The sequence below is a fragment of the Etheostoma cragini genome, chromosome 21, assembly GCF_013103735.1.
Source record: "Etheostoma cragini isolate CJK2018 chromosome 21, CSU_Ecrag_1.0, whole genome shotgun sequence".
NCBI lineage: Eukaryota > Metazoa > Chordata > Actinopteri > Perciformes > Percidae > Etheostoma > Etheostoma cragini.
Window position 1 is genome coordinate 16408492 of NC_048427.1, and position 24112 is coordinate 16432603.

General features: G+C 40.4%; 1 protein-coding gene across 8 annotated transcripts in view; it reads right to left on the reverse strand.

Annotated features, from left to right (window-relative positions):
- The window catches only part of LOC117936761 (RNA binding protein fox-1 homolog 3-like), a 713247-nt gene that overhangs the window by 106383 nt on the left and 582752 nt on the right, over window positions 1-24112 (reverse strand). For 6 of the 8 annotated variants that reach the window (XM_034860139.1, XM_034860140.1, XM_034860135.1 and 3 more), the window contains 2 exons: window positions 17175-17423; window positions 8125-8271 (listed from right to left, as the gene is read on the reverse strand). In XM_034860139.1, the coding sequence (XP_034716030.1) occupies window positions 8125-8271; window positions 17175-17423 (396 nt within the window). The remainder of the gene's footprint in view (window positions 1-8124; window positions 8272-17174; window positions 17424-24112) is intronic. The other 2 variants (XM_034860141.1, XM_034860137.1) reach the window with 1 other exon arrangement.

Here is a 24112-nt window from a genome sequence, read left to right on the forward strand (position 1 = left end):
TGTATGAAGTGCTTTTATGCATGTTAAAACTCAAAACGGGTCCGTCGGGACCCTAACACCATAGGAAGGTTAATCAAAGAAACAAACTGGCACCACTAGAGGACACAACAATGGCAAAGCTCAGGCTTTCTAACTACCCACTCAGCTTAAAATGGCTTACTTGCTACACTGATATGTTAAAGTAAATTGGCAGATTTTAGATTATAATTACACCTTGCCTCCTCAGAGGCAGAGTGGGTTAAAGTGGAGCCTTATGGAACAATTGGCAAATAAGAGTGAAGCCATGAACTTGAGACGTTAAAAAAGAACACTGTAGCACTGGGCTACCTGTGCTGCTGGAAGCCTCAAGAACAGGTGATTAGGCAAGTAGGTGTCATTAAAACTTCATTAGCACAAAACCCAACCCCCGGTGCTCATCACAAAAAACACACCCACATGGACACACACAAGTATGTGTGGTGAGTATCTAATGACTCATTTAGGACCCCTACCTCTGGGAATGTGACAGTAAAGACCCTCTTGCGGCTGGCTCACTAAGTGCCTGCTTATTAATTAAAAACAGCTGAGACTCAGGGGACGGCAGCAGTCCTGCAAATCAGCTTGTCAAGTTTCACTCTGTGTGGGGCATAGTGAACAGGGTCTTTCTGCAAGTACAGGCAAGCTGGAACCCCTGGCAGACATTTTGGGTTCCATGCACCAGAAATAATTATAAAAAATTCTTGAAAGGCCAAAACAAACCCCACATACATTGAGATGTGGTCAAACTTGGATTGCTTGTCTACTATTATAGGGGCGGCTGTGGCTCAGTGGTAGAGTGGTTGCCTGCCAATCGGAAGGTTTGTGGTTCGATCCCCGCCCCTGCAGTCATTGTCGAAGTGTCCTTGGGCAAGGCACTGAACCCCAAGTTGCCCCCGGTGCTGCGCATCGGAGTGTGAATGTGTGTGAATGTTTATCTGATGAGCAGGTGGCACCTTGTACGGCAGCCCCGGCCACAGTGTATGAATGTGTGTGAATGGTGAATGTTCCCTGTAGATGTAAAAGCGCTTTGAGCAGTTGTTAAGACTGGAAAAGCGCTATATAAATACAGCACATTTACTATTTGAGGTATATAGAAATAAAAATTAACCATAGGTGTGTAGGTATCCCAGGGAATTATTTGAGGTGCAGTCCTAGATTACAGATTTCAGCGACATCTGAGCGAATTGAATCCGTTATGTGGTGTTGTTAGTGCCAATTATCTTTCTACCGTTAAAAACTCTTTTCCCCTGCTTAGTAATTTCCCTCCAAATGTGTTGTTCTAATTCTGAGCTAAACTCAAATAAGCTTGGGTAATGAACCCAGTTGTATTCCTATCTGAGGCCATACCCATTTTCCCTTGTGTGCTTCTATTGTTGCAGTAGTATACAAGAATCTAAATAGGCTTTGTTTTCTGTGTCGTGAGCCGGACTTCCATAGGTGTTTAAGGGCGTACCACTGTGTGTTATTGTGTAATTCACAGAGATAGACCTCTAGCTTGTGGCTGCATAAACTTTGATTGAACTTTATACGGCTTTGTTTAATGCCCTTGTATTGCTTTTCTATTACAGCTTTTGCTGAAATGAGACAGAATTCCATTTCCTATAACGTCCTAGCTATTGCCTTTGTTTGCATTGTGGTGGTAGTCTTGCAGAACCGTAATGGGAAATTGAGCCAGTTGCTCACAAGTCCCATTTTAGGTGAATGGAGGACAGTGCCACTGGACCCCATTGTGGCGAAGACTGAGCCCAGATGGAATCTTGACGGCAATGCAATTGCCCTGCCTACAATCATTAATCCGGAAAACGGCCCATAAACAGAGAGAAAAGTGAAGAAGTTATCTATGAGAGTGTATACTGCATGTGCAAGCCTTTTACATCTATATATAGCAGAAAACCACCAAACACAATGGATCAAAACTGCTAAACAGCTCTGCTGAAGTGACAAAAACAAGCATTTTGAGAAGTCACTGGTGAAGTCGGCATTAGATTTAAAATGTTTCTAATAAGCCTTGGTAGTTCCTATAGTTTTCCAAAAAGAAAAAAAACAGTTCAGTAACAAAAGAAAATCGAGAAAGAAATGTGCCCTTAAGTTTTGCTTCACTACTGAAGTCCCTGCTGCCAGATGAATTCCATAACATTTTTAGGAACAGGAAGTCACAGAAACACTTACATCCTCTTCACAAAGTGCAATTCCAATTTAATAAAATATTGTCAGACCGACATATCAGCTTGTACAGTCTCCAGTATTTGTAGATTTTTATTATGACAGAGTAGCTGTCAAAATGCTCTTCATGCAATCTGTTGCTGATATGAAGAAACAACAGACTGTAGATGATGCGTAATCTAAACGGATTTAGTCTCTCTGACTTCTAAATGTCCATATCAGCCATGCAACCTGTGTTCTGTACAGAATAAGCCTTTAAATCACACTAATAGCAATTAAAATCCCTCCAATTCAAAAACAATAAAACGTTTATTTAGCGCTCCTACACTGGGTGCATTCAATAAATAAATAATCTTTAAAGGACATAAAACAGAATAAAAACATTAAAAAATCAATTATCAGGTAAGAGCAATTATCACAGTGCAGACTGTGTGTTATGTGACTGTGAATGAGTGGGTTTGTCTAACTAAATTTGTTTAGGGAAACTATTGCATTTGGGAAGAAGCTACTTTTTAATCTGTTGGTGCTGGATTGTATTGACCTATTACACCTGCCAGAGGGTAACAATTGAAACAGGTTCTGGCCAGGATGAGTATTGTCCTTGATGATGTTCCTGGCTCTTGAGAGAGTGCGGTTGAGTGCAGTATCTGACAGGAAGGGGAGGCGGCAACCAATGATTATTTCTGCAATCTTGATAATTCTCTGCAGAACCTTTTTGTCTGAAGTGGAATACGCAGCAAACCAACCAGAGATGCAGTATGAAAGGATTCTCTCAATGGTGGATCTGTACCAGGACACCATCAGCTTTGCATTCATATTGTTTTGCCTGTGTATCCTCAGAAAGTGAAGGCGCTGTTGTGCTTTTGTGACAACTGTTCTGGTGTTAGTTGACCATGAGTAACAGTCTGTGATATGGATGCCCAGGAATGTGAATAAATGAACACTCCACACACTCACCATTTATGAAGAGAGGTTGGGTGTGGGTGTTATGTTTTCTAAAGTCTATTATGAATTCTTTTGTTTTTGTGGTGTTTAGGATGAGTTCATTGGCAGAGCAACACTCAGACAGATTTTACACTTCCTGTCTTTAGGCAGATTGGTTCCCACCAATTTAAAGTCCTACCAGAGTGTCATCTGCAAACAACTAGAGTTTGTGGGAAATGTTGATAAACAGTCAAAGGTGTATAGTGAATAGAGGAATGCCAAGGGTTGGCAGATTGTTTATCAGGATTTCGGGAAGGAAAGTATGGTGGTCAACTAACACATGAAAAGTTAGTGTTAGTTATTGCTGAGGATACACAGGCTAAACAACATGAATGCGAAGCTGCTGGTGTCCTTTTACAGAACCACCATTGAGAGAATTCTTTCATACTGCATCTCTGTTTGGGTTGCTGCGTGTTCCGCTGCAGACAAAAAGGCTCTGCAGAGAATTATCAAGATTACAGAAAAAATCATTGGGGATAAAGGGCGGAGCTATAATGCACGAAGAGGATCCTGACATAGGTGTTTCTCTGTTCAAGATCGCTCAAGGGAGCATAGAGAGTAATGGATAAGGCGTCATCTGTAGATCTCTTAGGTCTATATGCAACCAGGTGGTTGTTCAAAGAGTGAGGGAGACTGACTTCTACATGTTTGAGTACCAGTCTCTCAAAGCACATCATTATAAGAGGGGTAAGGGCCATGGATCTGTAGTCTGCTAGGCTGTTTGATGCTGATTTCTTGGGGATAGGGATGGTAGTTGCTGATATTACAATCCGGGTTTAAGTTTTGTTTATCATTTCTGACTGTAATAGTAAGGTGCTAAGGTGTGGAAGCCCAATGATGTTGGTAAAGTCTTTAGTTTTTTTAAATGTTTTTATAAACTGATCTGATGTGAATGCTCTCCTCAACTTAAAAATGTCTCATTCACAATGTTTTGTGATTTAGAACTAGAATCAGAATAATTGTAAAAAGTAAGTTTGCACTTGCAAGGAATTTGCCATGGTGTCTTAGGTGTGTAACAGGGTTTATATAATATGCTATTCAACTTGCCACTATTGCTACAATTTGATATCAATGTGTGTAGATTTAATGCTTAAGGCAAGTTGCTAAGCCAGCAAGGTGTACACATATTTGTTTTAATCCCGTCCAGTCCGTATATTCATTGTTTGAACATTGTCAGAGTTTGTGCAGGCTGGGATTCAAAATGCAAAGGGTAGAGATGAGGAGTTTTTTGAAGGTTTATTTAAAATTAAAAAGGCTTAAAACCAAGGATGTCCTGAGGCAGGCAGGCAGACAGGCAGGCAAAGGAATCCAAAAACACTCAGGAAACTGAAGACTAGGAAAATTAATAATTAATCATTTTTATAATTTATACTGTTTATTGATTCCCAGTGGGGAAATTACAATTTACACTCTGTTTTTTGTTAGTAATCACTACACACAGGCCTGAAATACACACACATGCTCTGTCTGAGACGTCAGACTGAGTGGGATGCCATTGCTGGACCAGCGCCCTGAGTGGTTGGGGGGGGTACGGTGCCTTGCTTAAGAGCACCTGGCAGTGCCCGGGAGGTAAAGTAGCATCTCTCCAGCCACCAATCCACTCTCCATACTTTTTCTGCCGAATGCCCCTCTGCAAAACTCTGTTGGTTTTGGGAAACGTCATCAAAATTTGAGCTACCCAGCTATTCACAGAAGATGGGAAATTTTGTATAATATTTGGAGTGGGCAACAAGGCAGGCCTGCTTGGTTCTTCCCGGGAATAATTGTGAAGATACACCAAAAACATATTTATGGCATTTACTTTAAACGCACACACAACGTTTTTGTCTAAAATAGGGTCACTTAGTTGTGGATGTGCGTTAAAACCTGAGATCAGATATGAAAAGGCACTTGGATAACTTTAACGGGTTACACAAACAAACAGACAGACAAAACCTCACGTTACTATGCTGCCGGTTGCTGCATACGCATGCGCTTCCATCTATTCAAATAATGAGCAATAAAAAGTTGGCCATGATGCGTACTTGTAAAAAGTCTGAATGTATACATTATTAGGTCTGTCTGCAAAATGACAAGCAGACAACTTTTAAAATGCTTGTTTTCTGGATGGAGTTTGGATCAATCAAGGCTCTGCTTACATTAAAGCTGATCCATAAACACAACAGAGATATTTCAGAACTTATCAGGTAGTCAAACTTCTACGTTTACTCCTTTTTCTTCCGTCTCTGTCCAAATAATCAGGAGCTACAGAGCTTTGAGTGGCCCAGACAGCTGCAGAAATTGTTCCTTAATTTCTGCTTAAACAACGTCAGGACATCAGAGGGGAAAAAGTGCAACCATTTTACTTACAGTTAAATGTTAGTGCTAGATTTGTGTTAGTAAATCTATACTCAGTAATGTACCTGTGTGTATTTGTGTATGAATGTAATCAGGTAAACATCTTCATCAGTTAACACTTTACCCAGGGAGTCTCTGAACTAGGGATGGGGATCATCACTTTTTATTGATATTGATACCATTTTCAAGACTGCTTTAAATATATTATATTATATTTTATTTATATTTTTTCAGGGCTCTGGGCTATGCGACAAGGGACAGGTAGCTCTCTTCTGAGACCATTGTCGAAGCATATAAAGGACGCAAAAAAATGAAAGTTACTGTTGCACTAGTCTGGACATATTGCCATGCCAATGTTGCAATAAAGGTTTTCTAAATGCCATATACATTTGCTGTGAGCTCACTAATTGACTTGTATACGTTTTATTCCGTTTTGTTTAAACAGCCCAGTGGAAAGGCCTCGCTGACATGTTTGAAGCTGGCTGGTGAATGTGACGGGCGTAGAGATGACACCGTGACCCTTTTGGTAGATCGACTGATCACCGTGGATTTTTTTGTTTCATTGGATTACGGCAAAATACAGATCTTTTTTCTTAATGTTTTATGGTGTGATTGCGCTTCATTTCTGCGTTTGGAGCGGTATCTCAACAGACTGTAGGTCGAACACTCATTGTTCACTGTAAGGCTACATAGAGACGTTTTCTCCACTGAAGGGAAGCTGTTTTCTCCACTCATACACATTTTCATAAATTGCAAGCATTAAATCTTCATGAACACGCTCATGCAGCACAACATTTACAAGCTTAAAGTCTCGTGATTCAACACATATGATGATTTATAGAACTGTTAATAAGTTAAAGAAAATAAAGATTAACAGAAAAAGTTTGCGCCGCTAATGTCTAAAGTGGAGTGTGCATCCATACCTTTTTCCTTGTGTCTTTGTTCACAGCGGTGCCAAAGGGCAGAAAAAGGGCAAAAAACGTTTTTTTCCTACATCTCCTCACAATCTTGTAGTTTCTGGCCAGGTTTCAACGGAAAGAAACCTACAAATTTTATCATTTGTTGGTTTTGATCGCTTCTCTCTTCTCCCCCAGGGCTGCTACAGTGTTACTGAGCACACCGGCGGATTCTCTGATGTCTAATTATTCATTCTAAGAGTAAGTATTCAATTGACAGGTAATTTAAGCCTACTACTGTAACCCGTGATGGCCCTAATAGAAGCCAATCATGTCCCAGAGTTCAGGGAGGACCAACGTGAGAAAGATTGACATCTATTCTTTCCAGTTAAAACGGAATGTTACGAGACCGGCCTACCTATCTAGCCAATAAGAAGACAAATTGATTGATACCCTTTGAACCCTTTGTCAAAGCAAAAATAGGGCCTTAGTTTTTGCATTTCACCATTTCATCAATTTATAATTACTTATTTCTTAAATTTATGTATATTGTTATTTCAAGTATGTGTGTGTCTGTTTGTATGTGAGAAGTTTTGTATTTTGCACTTTTTTGCTTTTTTCTTTGCACTTTTCAAAAGAATATAAGAAAAACGCAGAGACATATCTGTAGAAATACCTTCATAAAATAACAATTTTCTGAATGTTCTTCTTCTGGATTTTTTATGTATTAAGTTGAGAGATGTGGCTGTGGTACTAGTTTTGTGAGTAGCCCATCTGCTAGGTTTAAAGTAGTTTTTTCAAATCATTTTACAGATACTTGGACGGAAATAGAAATTCTCCATTCTAACCTCTGCAGCTCTGTGTCAGTAAGCCCTAGAATCACATTGAAACTAGGAACAAAAAATTTAGAGTGTTAACTTCCCAATGACCTCAGGCACATCCCAGAGGGCCAAAGTATATGGGAGTTGTATCACTTTTTTTTGGTAAAACATTTAGGCAAGAAAAGCATGTATTTTCAAGTGTCTCTAAAGAGGTTAAAGGAATTTATGTGTTGGGGCATTCTGCCACCATCTGTCTGTTGTTCCAAGACAGTCGTGCTGCGATTAGATTTTATAAGGGGGAATTGTAACGTAAATTGTTACAATGTAATTTAAAATCTGCTTTCAACATAAACATATAGTTTATTAAGCATGTTTGTATTGTCCATATGTGCTAGTGCTTTGTTCCCTAAATGGCAGGACAGGTCTCAGCTGCTAGAGTGAAATTTACTTCTTTTTGCCCCCCCTGGTTCGAATGTCAATCTCTGCTTATGGCAAGTATTAGTGTTTACCTGCTTGTAATGGTAGGGAAATGATTAAGATGCTGTTTTGTTGTCCTATAAAACAAACTCTGGCTCATAGGGTTAACAAGCTGATTAAGCGGCCCACAGAGGTAGCCAGTCTTTACGCTCAAAGTTTCGCACAAAGATACACAAACACATAAATCATTTTTCCGGTTTATGCACGTAGCCATTTTTTAGACATAATGTTTTATGATCCAATATCTCGATAGCAGTAGCAATAAGCTTGGGCCTTATTGATTTTCAGGTTTTTGGAAATTTGGATACTCTTATCAAGCTTGGGAATGACATTCCAACTGGATATATAGGATTTCCCCATAGTGTATGGTATCTCAGTACATTGCATTTGTTCGGGGGGATTTGAGTGTGGTGCAGTTTTCATCTCACCCCAAACATTTGCCGGAGGTCAGGGTCTCGGAAACGGAAAGGGATGTTGGAGACATGTAACCTCTTGGGCTGCTGCTTTTCCAACGAGTCGCTGGACTGCAGGTGGAGCTGCTGGGAGCCCTCCGTCTGTGCAACTTCTTCTGCCTGTTGCAGGGAAACACAAAGAATGCCACAGATTAGCTCCTGTCATGGTACAGAAAAGTCTTGAGAAGACCCAGGTGAGAGGCAAGGCTATTCAGCCTGATGTCTCCCGTTACACACTAAAATGAGCTGGAGTTGAGTTTGACATGGAAAAATAGATCTTGTACAATAGAAGAGGATTGACAGAACAATGTGGTAAAATATTCAGAAAGTAGAGGTGTGTGAAGGTGAAAGACAAAGGGATGAAGGTATTCATTGCCAATGCAGGAATTAGTCTGCCCTTTATGCAGTGTCCGACATTTAAAACAAATTCCCACTGGCCCGGGGGTCGATCACCCATGTATATTTTTACTGCAAAAGAGAGGGGAAATTTCTTTTCTCCAAATAGTTAATTTATTAATTGGATATACATTGTAATGATTCATCCAGATTCAAGTAAAGTCAGGTCAACGTTATTTTCAAATCTGCAAAATGTGCCAGACATACAGAGCAATTGAAAATATGTTTCTCTCTGAGCCACACGGCAATATGGACATGTACAACAAGATAAGATAAAGTAAAAGATAAGTAATATACAAATAAATATAATAGAGAAGTTTCAAATAAAAACAAAAAGATAGGCAATGTATACAATTAAAAAAAGATAAGTAGTATGTACAATACAGTAATAAATTATAAATAGTGCAAATGTAAGGCAAAATCAAACAGTATAGAAAACTAAATATACTGATAAGGTGAAATATAAAAGGAACAGTTCCTGAGTGTCCTCTTTTATAAAGTGGCTGATCCTGATGGAGGGGGGGGGCTTCAGAGTCCAGAGATATTGGGGGCAGAGGGGAGGGGAGGCCATGAATGAACAGTGTTCATTGACTTTGTTCAGTGTTACAGAAGGGGGTGGGGGGTTATTCCTGAGCATTAAACAGAGTAACTGCTTGGGGAAAAAAATGTCTTTGTGTTGGCTGGTTTTGGCAAACAGTGCCCTGTATCGCCTACCAGAAGGAAGGAGTGTGAACAGATTGTGACCAGGATGTGAGGGGTCTGTGGAGATTTGTTGTCCTTTTCCTGACCCTGGACTGGTACAGGTCCTGGATGGAGGGAAGGTCTGCGGCAATGATCCTGTCTGCAGCCCTAATTGTCCGTTGCATTGTGGCCCTGTCTCGTTTGGTGATGATGACCAAAGAGTGATGGAGGTGCAGATGACAGACCGAATGATGGCTGAGTAGAAAGTGGTCAGCAGCTCCTTAGGCAGAATAAACACCCCTCACTGTCTTAGAAAATATAACCTCTGCTGGGCCTGTTTTTGGACAGAGTCTATATGGGAAGACCATTTTAGGTCCTGTTAGATGGCCGAACCCAGAAACCTAAAGGAATCCACGGACACTGTGTCGTTCTTAATGTCAAGGGGTTTTTTTCTCCTAAAGTCCACTGTCATCTCCACAGTGTTCTTGGGGTTTAACATCAGGTGGTTCTGACAGCACCATTGGACTAGCTGTCCCACCTTCTGTCTATGATCCTGGATCAAACCAGTGGCGGTGGTGTCATCTGCAAACTTCAGGAGTTTCACAGACAGGTTCTTTGAGGTGCAGTCATTAGTGTAGAGGGAGAAGAGCAGCGGGGTTTCGGGAAAACTTGCTAGTTTTGTGAAAAACAGATTTCCTTTAGAGGTTTGCCAGTGGTTGTAAAAGTTATTGGAGTAAGAGCAATGAAAGCATAATAAATGCACAAAAACAAATTACTAGAGAGCAAAGTACAGAGGCTACCATTTACGGAACAATGTTGAATCAGCAATACATTTGCTAATGTAGGAAGAGACAGTGTCTGAATACTACTCAATGTCTGTATTGTTGTTGTAGGTAGCTGCCTGCTTAGGGGGTATTAGGTCACTTAACCATTTATACGACAGGGCCATATTCGTGTCCTTTAAAGACTTGTCTATCAAATTTCAGCTCAAAGTCCCCTCTCTGCCATTTTTGGTATCTTAATGGATGAGGGCCTTTTGGCTATTTCTCGCCATGCCATGGCCTTTTGTACCATGTTAGCCAGACGACTGATCCTCGTCATCTAGAAAAACATCCTGCCCTCATCTTGTGGATAATGAATGAAGAAGGTTCTGTACAATGTGAAGCTGGAGAAGCTGAGGTTCTCACTTAGAAGTTCTCCAAATGAATTTGAAAAATATGGAGGCCTTTTATCTTTAACTGAAACCCTGGATGTCATAATGGATGAACCAAACTGAAAAACTGTAGTGATAGAAAGGGAAGAGTGGTCATGAGGAGAGTGGTGATTCAGCTCAATCGGCTTATTCCAAGCCCGAGGCTGTAGGAACGCGGTAGCAAAGTTATGTGGTTCACACAACAGGGCTGTGGAACCCTATTGTTTTTACAAAGATTTCTTACATTTTATTTTTACCAACAAATGTTTTATGAATAAAAAATACAGCATAATTCAAATTACAATGTTACATGAGTCCATTACACATTATGTGAAATAATCCTGTTCGCCAATGCGTCACAAATCCCAACACAAAGTAAGTTTCTCTTGTTGATCCCCATTACACACATTGCGTCTGTGTGTTAGTACATGAAGCAGACTGTATTCTGACATTCAGCTTAGCATGGTATGGAATTGAATGGCTTTAGGACCGTAAGCCCTCTTTTGCCATAGTCAAAGAGCTAAAATCCATCTGTGCGCTTCTTTCTTTCTCTTTGGCCACCATGCCTCCACCATCTATGGTGTGTGAGCAGCCAGGCAGGAAGAAGAAATAATTGCGTGAACATTATCATACACAAGCAGCCCGGGCTTCCTGCACTGTCACCACGGAAACAGTATGGAGCTTTACAGTGTGTGTGTGTGTGTGTGTGGAGGGAAGCTGTACAGAACTAATCTACCCAACCAAGCCTCCCTTATGCCAGTTGCACAAACACACACACAAGCAACCCAAAACACCTCATCCTTTTACACCCAGTAAGATCTCCCAGATGTTGTGTTGTTACTGTCTTTTTGAGTGAACATGGGCGCGTATCTATGCCTGTGTCTGGGTGTGTGAGCGTGACAAAAGCCTTCAATGGTACAAAGCGCTCAGGCTGAGGTGAAATCATAAAATCAAAATCTGGTTAAAAACAAGGTAAGGATCAAAAAGAGTAGAAACAAGAAACCTAATGCTGGAAAGCTCAGGCACATGGAATGCAAATGGGGACCCACCCCTAAAAATCGTAGCCCTCCCAGTTCACCAAGTACTGGAGACCCCTCCCAAATTTAAGTTTCACATATCATATAACAATATGATATATTTAACAAGCCCATCGTGTTTTACATGTAAAACTTGTATTAGTAGTATTGATGGCACACATACAGTATTAATTTAGCAAAGTAAAAGGTAAAATTTCTCTTGGAAATGTAAAAAAATATAAAGTATATTGTTGAATAAAAGAACTACACAACAAAACAAGTAAGGCACTAAGCAATTAAGCAAGGCAAGTAAGCCATCTACAATACTTGAAACACAACTAAAATTAAAGTGACTGTGTATTTGCGTGGCAACAGCATAGGGGGCGTGTCAAACATCACCAATCAAAGAGAAACTCTCTCCTGAGTTCAGTGATATGAAAGGGGATGTGGCTTAATTATAGGGGGCGGACAAAACCATCACCAATCAAAAAGGTACTCTCGGTTACGGATTTCCGTGACAAATTAGTCGCAAATAGAAAACGCTCTCACCGCCTCCACGGATGTAGACTACTGCTGGGTAATGAATTTAGTAAGCCTGTATTACCAAATCCACATTACAGCAATTTCACCTGCATCAATGTTACCTTATAACAACAATAGATGCGCACTCCTTGCGTTTTTTATTTAATTTCATTTCCGGTCATAACCTTCCCTGGAATCGGGAAATAGTCTTGTTCAGATTTCACGGGAGTCCTGTTTCATGGCATTAAACCCTACTACAGACCAATTTTGAAGTCAATCAGATGAAATTCTATAGGAGGAGTTGTTTAAAGTATGGCACCTTGACTTTTGGGACTACTTCCTGTTGTCTCGAGGGGGCGCTATGACTTTGAGCCAATATCGGTGTGTATTTGTTGTCAGGGTTAGAGTGATATGAATCTTGAAAAGTTTTGAGCCAATTGGACGATGTACAGTCAAGTTACACCTACTTGATATATGGCGATGCGCACAAAATGGCCACCCCACAACGGCCATGCCCTATGACAAAAAGTTTTTCTTTTAATAACTTTTCATCTTTAATGTCTTGAGACGGCACAGACCAAATTTGAAATTGATCAGAAAAAATCTCTAGAAGAATTTAGTTAAAGTATGACATGTGGAAAGAGCCAAAATTACATTAATTTCACATTTTCCAAATATTTTCATTTTTTAAATTTATATATATATTTTTCAAAGTAAATTAGTAAAGTGTCTTTCAGGCCGCAGTAAACATGAAAATTTGGGCACCCCAGGTAAAAATTTGTACAAATGTGCATAAAGAACCCCCCACAAGATAGAAAATCTCTAAAAGGCTAGATTTTATTACCATCCACCATTACACTTTCAAAATAACAGAAAACAAAAAAATCGCGTCTGCAAAGGTTTGGGCACCCTGCAGAGTTTATGGCATGCGCCGCCCCCTTTGGAAAACTGAGACCTGACTTGTCATGGATTGTTCTCAATCATCGTCTAGAAAGACCAGGTGATGTCAATGTTGAGGTTTGAAATGCCCAGACTCATCTGACCTTGCCCCAACAACCAGCACGCAGGATGTGAGAAAAGCAAGTCCAAACCGTTTAAACGTTTAAAAGTGATGAATTTTATCTCTGATTGGTATAATTTCATCATTAAAGAAGCTCATGAAGCCATCACTACTCAGAGCTATAGGAATAGATGGCTCAATAGAGCTGTGTCTTACTGCCGACAAACTGAACACAGCTCGCTTTTGTCATACAGAGATTGGATGGCCCTGAGAAGGTACACCCTCACCCCATACTCCCGTAGCACCTCCCACAATATCTCCTGGGGGACCAGATTATATGCCTTCTCCAGATCCAATGGAATCCGCATTGTTCCTCTTCATTCTGAGGTTTGACAATCAGCCAAACTCTTTCTTTCAAGCGCCTTGGAGTAGACTTTACCAGGGAGGAAGAGAAGTGTGATTCCCCTGTAATTTTCACACACCCTCTGGTCCCCCTTTTTGACCGTGGGAACCACCACCCCAGTCTGCCACTCATTGATCACTGTCCCAAATTTCCATGCAATGATGAAGATGCATGTCATCCAAGACAGCCTCTCCAAACCCAGAGCTTTCAGCATTTCTGGAAGGATAGTATCAATCCCTGGGGCTTTGCCACTGTTGTTGTTTGATTACCTCAGTGACTTCCACCAGGAACGACAATCCCGCATCATCTGCCAGCTCTGATTCTAACATAGCGGGCGTGTTAGTTGGATTTAGGTTACTCTTTTCATCTAAGTGCTCTTCCACTGCCCAATTACCTTCTCATTTGAGGTCAACAGCGTCCTATCCTTACTGTACACATCTGAGGTGGCAAATGGTTTGTCAGAAGCACCTTAGTGATGACTGAATGTCCTTCTCCATGTCTCATCCAAACTTCTACCACACCCGCTGCTGTATCCGCTGCAGCCATTTGGGCCATTTGGTACCCTGCAACTGCCTCCGTAGTCCTCTGGGATAACATATCCCTGAAAGACTCCTTTTTGGTCAGTCGGCTTCCCTGACCACCAGTGTCCACCACAGTGTTTGAGAATTACAATCCGGCACTTAAGACCCTTAGACCACAGCTCCTGCTACAGCTTCAGCAATGGAAACTTTGAACATTGTCCTCTTTAATTTATAGCCCCTAACCGCCACAGGGAGGCACAAAAAGCTCCGCCGGAGGTGTGAGTAGAAAATCTGTTGGACAGGAGCACGTTTAAGTCTCCCAGCAGAACTATAGAGTCCCCTACTGGATGCAGGATTCCATTCAGGTTCTCCAAGAAGGCAGAATACACCAAGCTTTTGTTTGGTGAATATGCACAAACATAGTCAGACAAACAGAGTCCCCCCCCTAACAACCAACAGGCGTAGGGAGGTGACCCTCTCGTCCACCGGGGTAAACTCCAAACTCCATCTGGGCCTGGATCCAGACGGGGGCCTGGGCTTCCGACGTGCAGGTTAACTCGACCTCTCCCTTGTTGCTTATATTTGTTACATTTGTAACTGTGATGGAGATTGTCTTTGATCATATTGTAATGAAAATGCATTTGACCATGCATTTGTAATCAAGTTTAAACTTCCTTTCTATTGATTATGCTGATTCCTTTATAATTCAACCTTTTACAGAGCAAAACTTAACTGATTAATAAATGCTAACAGACAACAACAAGGCATCTCCCACCTGGATGTCATCAGACGTGCATATTACAAACTAATCTTTGTCTTGTGTACCATGCTCTGAGAATTAAAAGTTTGACACACTCTAAGAGATTTTTTTCTCATTTTATTGTAAGATTGGGATTATAAAATTGCCACGAGTATCATACATTCTTACACTGTTTTAATTTCTGAAGATTTTTCTGTGTTGAACCAATCCTTTTCTATGGAGGCAATTTCTTATCTATCTACTCTCATGTCATCCAAGTAAATGGAGCTATTGTTAGAAAATGAAAATATCCCTATGTGTCTAATTACACCTTTAGAACATTGTGAACAGAACCCTGCTTGGTGTCGCTTTGTTCTCCCAGATCTTGTAACTGCTTTCAGAATTAACCCAATAGGTTAAGCCAGTAGTTGATCAGATACAGAACCCCAAGGCAATTATGATCGGATGATCCTAACATTTTAAGGTTTTAAATTTCATGTTGTATGAAGTGTAGTGTCACAGGAAGTTCAGACAGCAAGAGAGGTTTCATTTCAAGTTTCCTGCAAGCTTCCCAGCATGCCCGCCACCACTAGAAATGCATGTGGGCTGCAACTCTCTGCCTCAAATAACTGTATTTAAACCTTAAAATAAGAATTCATACTTTAATAACAATACCTAAGACATGCTTTATGCCGCACTATGCATATCACCACACTTACCTTCTACATCTTTTCAACCACACCTGTATACACTTTCAGACCTGTGGCAATTGATTTTACCCACTTCTTTAACAGTGGGAAACATACCAAAGCATTTAGATGACTATAAAACATTTTGCGGAAAAAAAACGTTCGATTAACTGTACTGTCGTGCAATGACAGTGAAATGACTCTTGTCTGTCGGCTCTGACAGCGCTGCATCAGCGCTCTGTGCATGTCTTCGGCTTTGCGGCTGAGACACGACTAGACTATTAATTCAAAGCTTTTAATCTTATCACAAAATGCTACTTTAATATATACTGTATATTTTCACATATCTGTCGTCAAGCTCAGTGCCACGCTGTATTGTATAGTCCATGCATGATGGTGTGGCGTGCTGGCGCTGGATATAAACAAGTTCTTCAAACTTCAGCCCTCCAAAACAGCAATGGGCCTAATATCCTGAGCAATAAAGTCAACAATTCCTTCCGTGATATTATTTTTGCGTTTGGATGGTAGAGGCTTAACAATCAGCGGGGTCTGGGGGGGTCTGGGGAACGCTACCGTCGTTGCGTGTGGGTGCGCCGATAGTTATAAAACCATTACTAGACTATGAAATATGCCAATTCTTATATGTTCATATAGCCTACTCAAAACAGACAGGGCAACCTAACGCGGAAAAGTTAGCTTATAAATTTTAGGTGATATGTCATATTTGTAGTCGAGTTGCGATATGCAAACTGTTGCTTGCAAACTTTGCATTTTACTTTTTTCCGTCATCTATATTTGAAAAATGCTGCCACACTGCCGATGTCTTCGACATGGTAGAGGATGACTGACTGTAAATGAAACACTCACAATTAAATAAATATTCAGCAAACCACTAAACCAAGGCTTTCTAGTTCTTTATTCAATCTGTCCCCAGTGGGTTGGGCTAATCCAAAAAAACAAGGGGGGGGGGGGTGTTCTGAAGACAGACTGTTACCTCTGAAACAGGGGTGCTCTGAAAACACCCCCATAAGCAATAAGTGCTTTCCACCCATGGACCGTAACGGTATATGCTTTCACCTGATGAAATCAACACGGCAAAAAATCGACCAATCAGAATTTTGGCCGAGCCAGAACATATCGACCAATAAATCGACTAGTCGACTGGGAGATTACAGCCCTAGTGTATAGCTTGTCCATATTGACAAAGGTTTTAAACATTCATATATTAAAGCTTAATGTAAAACAGAACTGAACTGTCATAACGGTTTGCTTGTTAGAAACTAGACGGCAAAAACTAGCTGTATCATTACACAGGTCACTGCAGTAATTCAAAAACTTGTGACAGCAAAACTTGGATTACATTTTAATTTAAAAAATAAATAAATAGGGTAGTCAATCCCAACAATCTATTTACCTTGTACAGTAACTGGTGAGGAGGACTTTCAATCCCAACAACCTTAAAGGACCATTTTTTATGTTACCAAAACTGAACCTAAAGCAGTACCTCCATGGCAGCATAGTGTTCCGCTTTCTCCAAGTCCACTTGAGTAATATAATTTTCATTTAAAAACATTTTTTTATGAAGAAATAGGTCTAATAAACAAATGAATACTGTAAATGAGATACGTTTTAGTTGTAAAAGACATGTTTTTTTCTCAATTCAGCAGAGTGACACATTACCAGTAACACACATTTACAAATGTTAATATTGAAGATTTTCAACCCTTGTAGTCAGTCAAGTCCATGACCATCAGTCAAGTCCCCATAACTTTTTCAATCCTCATTAACGCCAACTTAGAATGAAAATAGAGCAAAAAAATGTATTTTATGTGGTTCATAAAGATGTTAGTATGAACTAAAGACTCACGGTTACTGTGTTGGCTGTGAGAGTGGGGGTATTGCTGTCATTTCCCGGCTGTTCGCTCTGTGTGTGTGTAGGCGTGTAGAGTGTCAGGGTGTGCTCGGCCACCGTGCTTGGTCCTGTGTATTCTGCCGGTGGATGGGTGTGGGGCGTGGCATACTCAGCTGGGATCCCATTCTGTGGGGGAGGGGGGTACTGGGCCTGTGGGAAGGGTTGGGCCATGGCTTCAGGGGGAGCTGGGGCCTCTTGGTTACCCTGCATGGATAGATAGGTGGGGACAGGACAGAGGGATGGAAAAAAGAAAACCGACAGGTTAATAAGGATTTACATTTTAGGACATTTTCACACCAATAGTTGATTTGCTCCTGTGTTGAATTGGTTCGGTATATTTTCACACAGAAAAAAATGCCCCCAAAAAAATGGATCACTTCAAATGTATTTTTGTATGCATTTCATTAAATACATTACATACATTTACACAGTTCGCCCATAATAACCTATATTTGGTTAATTAAAATCTTCATATGTATCTAATACCAATCAAATTGTACACAAATATAATATTGCATATAATCTACAATAAAACTAACTGCAAATATTATATACATTGGACTACAGATTAATTTGGATAATAAAAAGGAATACCAAGGCAAGTCCATGATATACGCGCAAGGCTAGTACCAAAATTCATTCTGTTTTTAAAGAAGTTTAATAACAATGTACAGTAAATATCGTAATAATTTAACCTGCAGCATGAACGCTATCAGAATTAAGTTACTCGATTTGAAGAAAAATGGTTAAAAAAAAAATCTACCCAGAATCTTTAAAATCTTGCCTCAGTTCTTGGCATAATTTCCAGTTAAATTCAACAGAGATGTTATATGTACGTATATGAGACATACTGGAGGACCTTTAAGGACAAGAATAAAGGGAAGGAGGCGAGAGAAAGTAACTCAGTTAGTCTGTGACTTTTATCACTATCATTGCAATTAAATAAGAGCCATGGTTTGGTCATGAAATCTCGACAGTGACAGAGATGACACAGTGTAACAACAAACTACCTGTCTGTCAGTAAACACCAAAAGAGATAAAATAAAACATACAACAGTGTTCTTCCGCATGACTGAGAGAGAGTAAGAGTGTATCCTTGGCAAATAGCGAGAACATTTTTTTTGGCATTACTAGTAGGATCTGTTTGATCAAGACTAAATTACTTCACCCACGAGGAAATTTCTTTGTGGAAAGACTCAAATAGCACAGGGAATGACAAACACATAGAGCAAAGAAAAGTGACGCAAATGAAAAGCCTTATAAAGATGACAAAGATCAATTTAAGATCACTTTTGATGACATCCTCTGTTTTGAAATCCATGTTTCTAATAAAAGTTGACGTTTTTCCTTTCATCTTCACTTTTCTCTCTTTATTCCTCACTTGCTTCAGTTGGTGTGATTCCTTTTTTCCTTCCATGTTAAGGTGAGCAGGCTCTTTCACCCCTGTCCAGGCTCTCCTTCTAATGTACATGCCTGTTAGATAATAATTTACTCATCACTAATGATGATGAATCCATCTGATAAAGCATCCTCCCTTTCTACAGCACTGCTCAAAATCTTCTAGGAAAATAGCTCAAAATGTTTTAAAATTAACAACAGCAACTTATGAGATGGTATGAGGGTCTGACAATTGGTGTTTCTACTAGTGGTATTGAAGTTGGCTATTCTTATGCATGGAGATTGATGGTGTTGAGCATAATGAAGCAGTTTGCCGATGGCTCACTGACTGTAGCTACATCGTTCTTGGCAGAGAATCATAGTTGACTCCCCAGGCAGAGAAGCGTTATGCTCAATTTAGGGTTTACTTAAGGTCACTTCACATACAAATGAAGAAAAATACAAATCTCTAGCAGCAAACGAGTCAAGTCATCAATAATGCAACAGGGCTTTGTTGTGCATGATAGATTTGGATACAAGTAATGCTGTTTTTTAATGTGTTCTGATGTTTTAACAGCCAAAATGAACACTACACAGCCAGTACAAATGCACACATAGATTTACACTAGACAGCTCTTTTCAAGCTTTAGTGGCAATTTTAACCTGAAGTTGTTTTGTAGTTAACGTCTTTCATCTTAGCTCAGGTTGTGCAAACTTGTATGATTTTTGAAAATCAGCTCTTACAAATCACTTGTTTTGAGGTGGCAATCTTTGAAGTGTAAAAAGTGTTACTAGTACCCTAGAGTCTATTTAGCTCTTTCCTTCTTTAGTCTACCACTTCATTACAACGTGGTCTTGTTTCCATAGTTTTGTCCATATTTGTTCATGTATTTTTGTTGGTTCTGATAACACTGTATCACCTAGGTCATTTCATCACTGAGGTCTGTGATCACAATGGCATTGCTCAACACACTCTCCCTCCCATCTTGTAAAATACAGTCGCTTGGTCAGGTGCCTTTGTCGTTATTACTGACGCTAAAAGTCTGCGTTAGCATCACATAACACACTTTACCTAAACGCGCTTGGTCAGGACTAGTGCCGTCCCTTTTGACGCTGTTAGGTTAAGGAAAAGCTTGTGTGTGGGCTTACGGTTCAGTGACTCGCGGAAACAGGAGAACTGGGTTTATTAGGTTGTGGGTGGGCTTACGGTTCCGTGAGTCACGGGAACGGGACGGTCGGGTTTAGGGAAAGGTCACGGGTCGGCTTAAGGTTCCGTGACACAGGAATAACAGGCTGTGTAAAGAAGAAAGCTGCTCCCCAGATGCGGCAATAATGGGAGGACACACGAGGGGCACGAACCCCGCCCTCCTGGGTGAAAGTCCTGTGTTTGACCCATCCACCACATACTGTGAGCAAAATAAGTATTTGAACACCCCACTATTTTGCAAGTTCTCCGACTTAGAAATTATGGAGAGGTCTGAAATTGTCATCGTAGGTGCACGTGAGAGACATAATCTAAAAAAACAAATCTAGCTACCAAGGGCCCCCTAAAACGCCTCATAAACTTATGGTCACGATTTGTTGTCACCAATTATTTATTTCTCTAAACGCTGATACTCTAAAGTGCTATCTGATTTTTTAATTCTAAATGAGAAACTCCCCCCAGTCCCCACTACATTGGACAATTCCATTATCCTACTGATAATCTGCGTGTGTTTGTAAACAAACAGCTCAGCATGCGCTAAGCTGGAGGCTTAAGACGGTTGAAAAATGAAGGGAAGCTACCGAAGTGGTTCTGAAAAAAGGAAGAAGCGGGAAGAAAGCAGAACGTTTTTAGCAAAACTTCCAAAGGTAACAACCTTATTCACAACAGCTACTGACAACACTAACATTAACGTTACTCAAGAGCAGCAAGAAGCTGGTGCTTGCGCTAGCAATGCTAACAAAAGAAGAGGAGCTACTCAACGGCGGCGTCAGCCCAGGTTGCTCTAGAGATGCTAACACTGATATAGAGTAGTGTCAGCCCAGGTTGCGCTAGCAATGCTAACACTGATGAAGACTAGTGTCAGCCCAGGTTGCGCTAGCAATGCTAACACTGATGAAGAGTAGTGTCAGCCCAGGTTGATCTAGCGATGCGGGGGCTACATACAAGACAACCTTACAGGATCCTTTGAATGAGATGGTTACGGAACTGCTGCTTTCACTGTCCATGATGATAACTATGGCAATGACAAAGATAGTGACACACATAATACTCAGCAACTAGACCCGTGAGTAGCAGTCACACTAATCAATGTGTTATTATTGAAGATGATCCAGCACTCTGGCCAAAACAGTTGTCAGATAGAGAGCACGTCTTTCTCAGATAAATAAGGACTGAAAAGGGGGAGAACACCGGTTGTGGAGGGCCCCATGCCTGTGTTTGCCTTAGGCCTCAAAATGATTAAATCCGCCCCTGGGTCGTTCCAAACGGACCGTCTAAAGAAGAAAGCGGCAATAATGGGAGGACACACACGGGACACAAACCCCTCTCTCCTGTGCTTGACCCATCCACCATAAATAAAAATATAAATATATATATATATGACATAAGTTATAAATAGGGTTCACTACATAAATGGTTATCTACTACAGACACTGATATGTCGGATTTGCTTTGTGATTACAGAGTTCTAAAGTTCATAATTTAACCTTTTGAACCCATTATCTTCTGCACTTTTAGGGCTTCTGAAAAAGTTCTACAAGTATATGTTTAAACATTCCTGTACATATTTGGACATCTACAGTTCTACCATAACTAAGCAAACTCTATCTGCTAGAGGTTAATTGACCTTAAATAGAGAGTTATTATATTTATTATTATCTATTATGTTAGGCCTAATATTTATATTTCTTAGCATTAAAAAACTGCAGCCTCAACAGCTTTTCCCAGTTTAATTATACATTATCTTCATGTCTTCTATTCATGATATCCACCAAAGCGCTCTTCTAATGTCATCTTTTCAGCTTTTTAAAACGTCTCCATCGTTCAGCTTGCGTCCCCACTCATTGTGTTTTGTTTTATACCATCTGTATCTGGACAAATGAGTAAACCATATTTCATACTGTTAAGCAATGCTATATTGTAGAGGTTCTATTACCTCTGGAACAGAAGTCCGAAGTTCCATGTTAACAGCAGCTCTCTACTGTTATATATTGGTCTAGCCCTGATTTCTCTTACTGTTTCAGAGTCTATGCAGGGTGGAGCTGTGGCTGGGGGCGAGTCTTGATTCAATAAAACAAGGAGCCACATCGATAGGCCTCCCTGCCTTGCAGCATCGATAAAGACCTGAGCTGATATATGGCCCCACCTGGTCAATCCTTACACTAGACTGAAGCACATACACTAACACATACCACCAAACAAAAACAGTTAAATAATGGTACTGGAGTGTGTGAATTGTTTTTTGTCTCATCGTGTACTGATGTCTGATACATCTTCCTGTATGAATACACACACACACACACACACACACACACACACACACACACAAAGCTGGAGACTGCTTTGCTCTGCTTAAGTTAAAGGCAGAAAAGAGTGAGCAGAAAAAAGGCTGAGGAAAAAAGGAGAGTAAGAAAGTGCCATAGGCAGAGAGAGAGAGAGAGAGAGAGAGAGAGTGTTAAAGTCAGTGAACTTCCATCATCCATCAAAGTGGCTGAGGCGCTGACACACTGAGACATCCCCAGATCCTTGTCGACAAATTGGGCCGGTAAATGATTTCTACTATCAGCTAAATCATACTATCCATCCCTTTTCTTCGTCCATCCTTCCATCTATCCCTGTGCATCATCCACCCGCCTCTCTCTCTCTCTCTCTCTCTCTCTCTCTCCCTTCTTTCCCTCATTGAGTTTATTTCCCTTTGGCTAAGTGGAGCACCATGCTCGATGTCTGATGGACTCTATATGTACATGAGGCACATGTATAATTCTCTCTCTCTCTAATAAATATAAAAGAGTAAATCCATCCATCTGATATAATAATACATGTAAACAGGATTATTATGATATTATTGAATGTAATAAGCAAATACTGTACATGTCAATCAATAAATAATTTGTGGAAACAGTAATTTAAAAGAAGAAATTATTTACCTGCTAACTAACAACTGCACCAAACATGAGGAAGGTGTTCTTGTGGTGAAAAGAGATCTGCGTTTCGGCAAAGGCAGATGGTGAATGGACAATAAAGCCCATGGGAAAAACACTTCCAACATGATAATTCACTCCTGTTTGATGAAAGGGAGGGGGCAGGAAGTTTCATGAGAAATAGGATCTTAATGTTGAATACAAACAAACTATGTTCCCCACTAGTGAGAGAAGGAAAGAAACCTCAAAACATATGCAGCAACAACAGAATCATTTTACAAAATGCTCTATCCAGCAACTTTAACGACAGAATAAATATATCCCATTATGTAAGAAGTGTTGGTGTGTGTCCATATTCTATAGACTACGTAAAGTTTGACTCAAATAGAATGAAAGATTTGGTTTTGATGAATTGACCCCCTACTTTAAACAGAGCAGAATAAGCCAACATTAGCAGGGATGTTGAGAAGGAACAAAAGGCTTGTTGGCTAATTTACAGATGGCTGTAAAGGTGTGTGTCATTGTGATAGAAGATTACCAAAAAACAGGTTCATTCATTGCAGGGTAATTAAAAAGTTCACTGTGTGCTCAAGCACGCACACACACATATGTGCACAGCAGGTGTGTGTCTAATATTGATTCCCTTCTCTTCAGCTATTTTCCAAAGTAGCCTGGGGCTTCTCTACTAACCATTACCCAAGCTCTCTGCTGGGCAGAGACGCTCCAGAACCCCCTCCTCCTTTACCCCTAGAGCTACACCGGCCTATGTATGTGTGTAGGGAGTAATTGTAATATTCTTAGAGTAAGGGTTGGCAGAGACGTGATACAGAATGCACTGAAGACAAAATGAAGCCCAAAACTCACTTAAGCAACAGAAAAACATTGTTACATACACAAATACCATAGACTTTGTGTGTGTGTGTGTGTGTGTGTGTGTGTGTGTGTGCGTGCGTGTGCGTGTGCGTGCATTTGTGCGTGCACAGTGTCTGGATTCCTTACACTAATCACAGCTTTATTGTTCCATGTTGACAGAAACAACTAATGAAGATTGGGGCTAAGAGCCAATGAGGCTTATCAGCCATGGACATGGGACAAAATGAAATGCACACATAGTATGTGGTGTGTCCACACACAACATCCAAACCCTCAGCATCATGGGTCTCTTTCTCAAATGCATAAGTGTTTCCAACAATGTTTAAACCCAGAGAAATCTGTTATTTTATTTTACTGGAACGGGACGTTTTGTTTGGTTGACTGTCAGTGGCGTAAAGAGCTTTGACCCCCATGTCACTCTAACTACCAGTGTTAGTGTTAAATTCACTGGAAAATATATGATTTTCTTGCCTAAATTTTTACCCCCTAAAACATGCTGCAGTTTCCACATGCTTTGG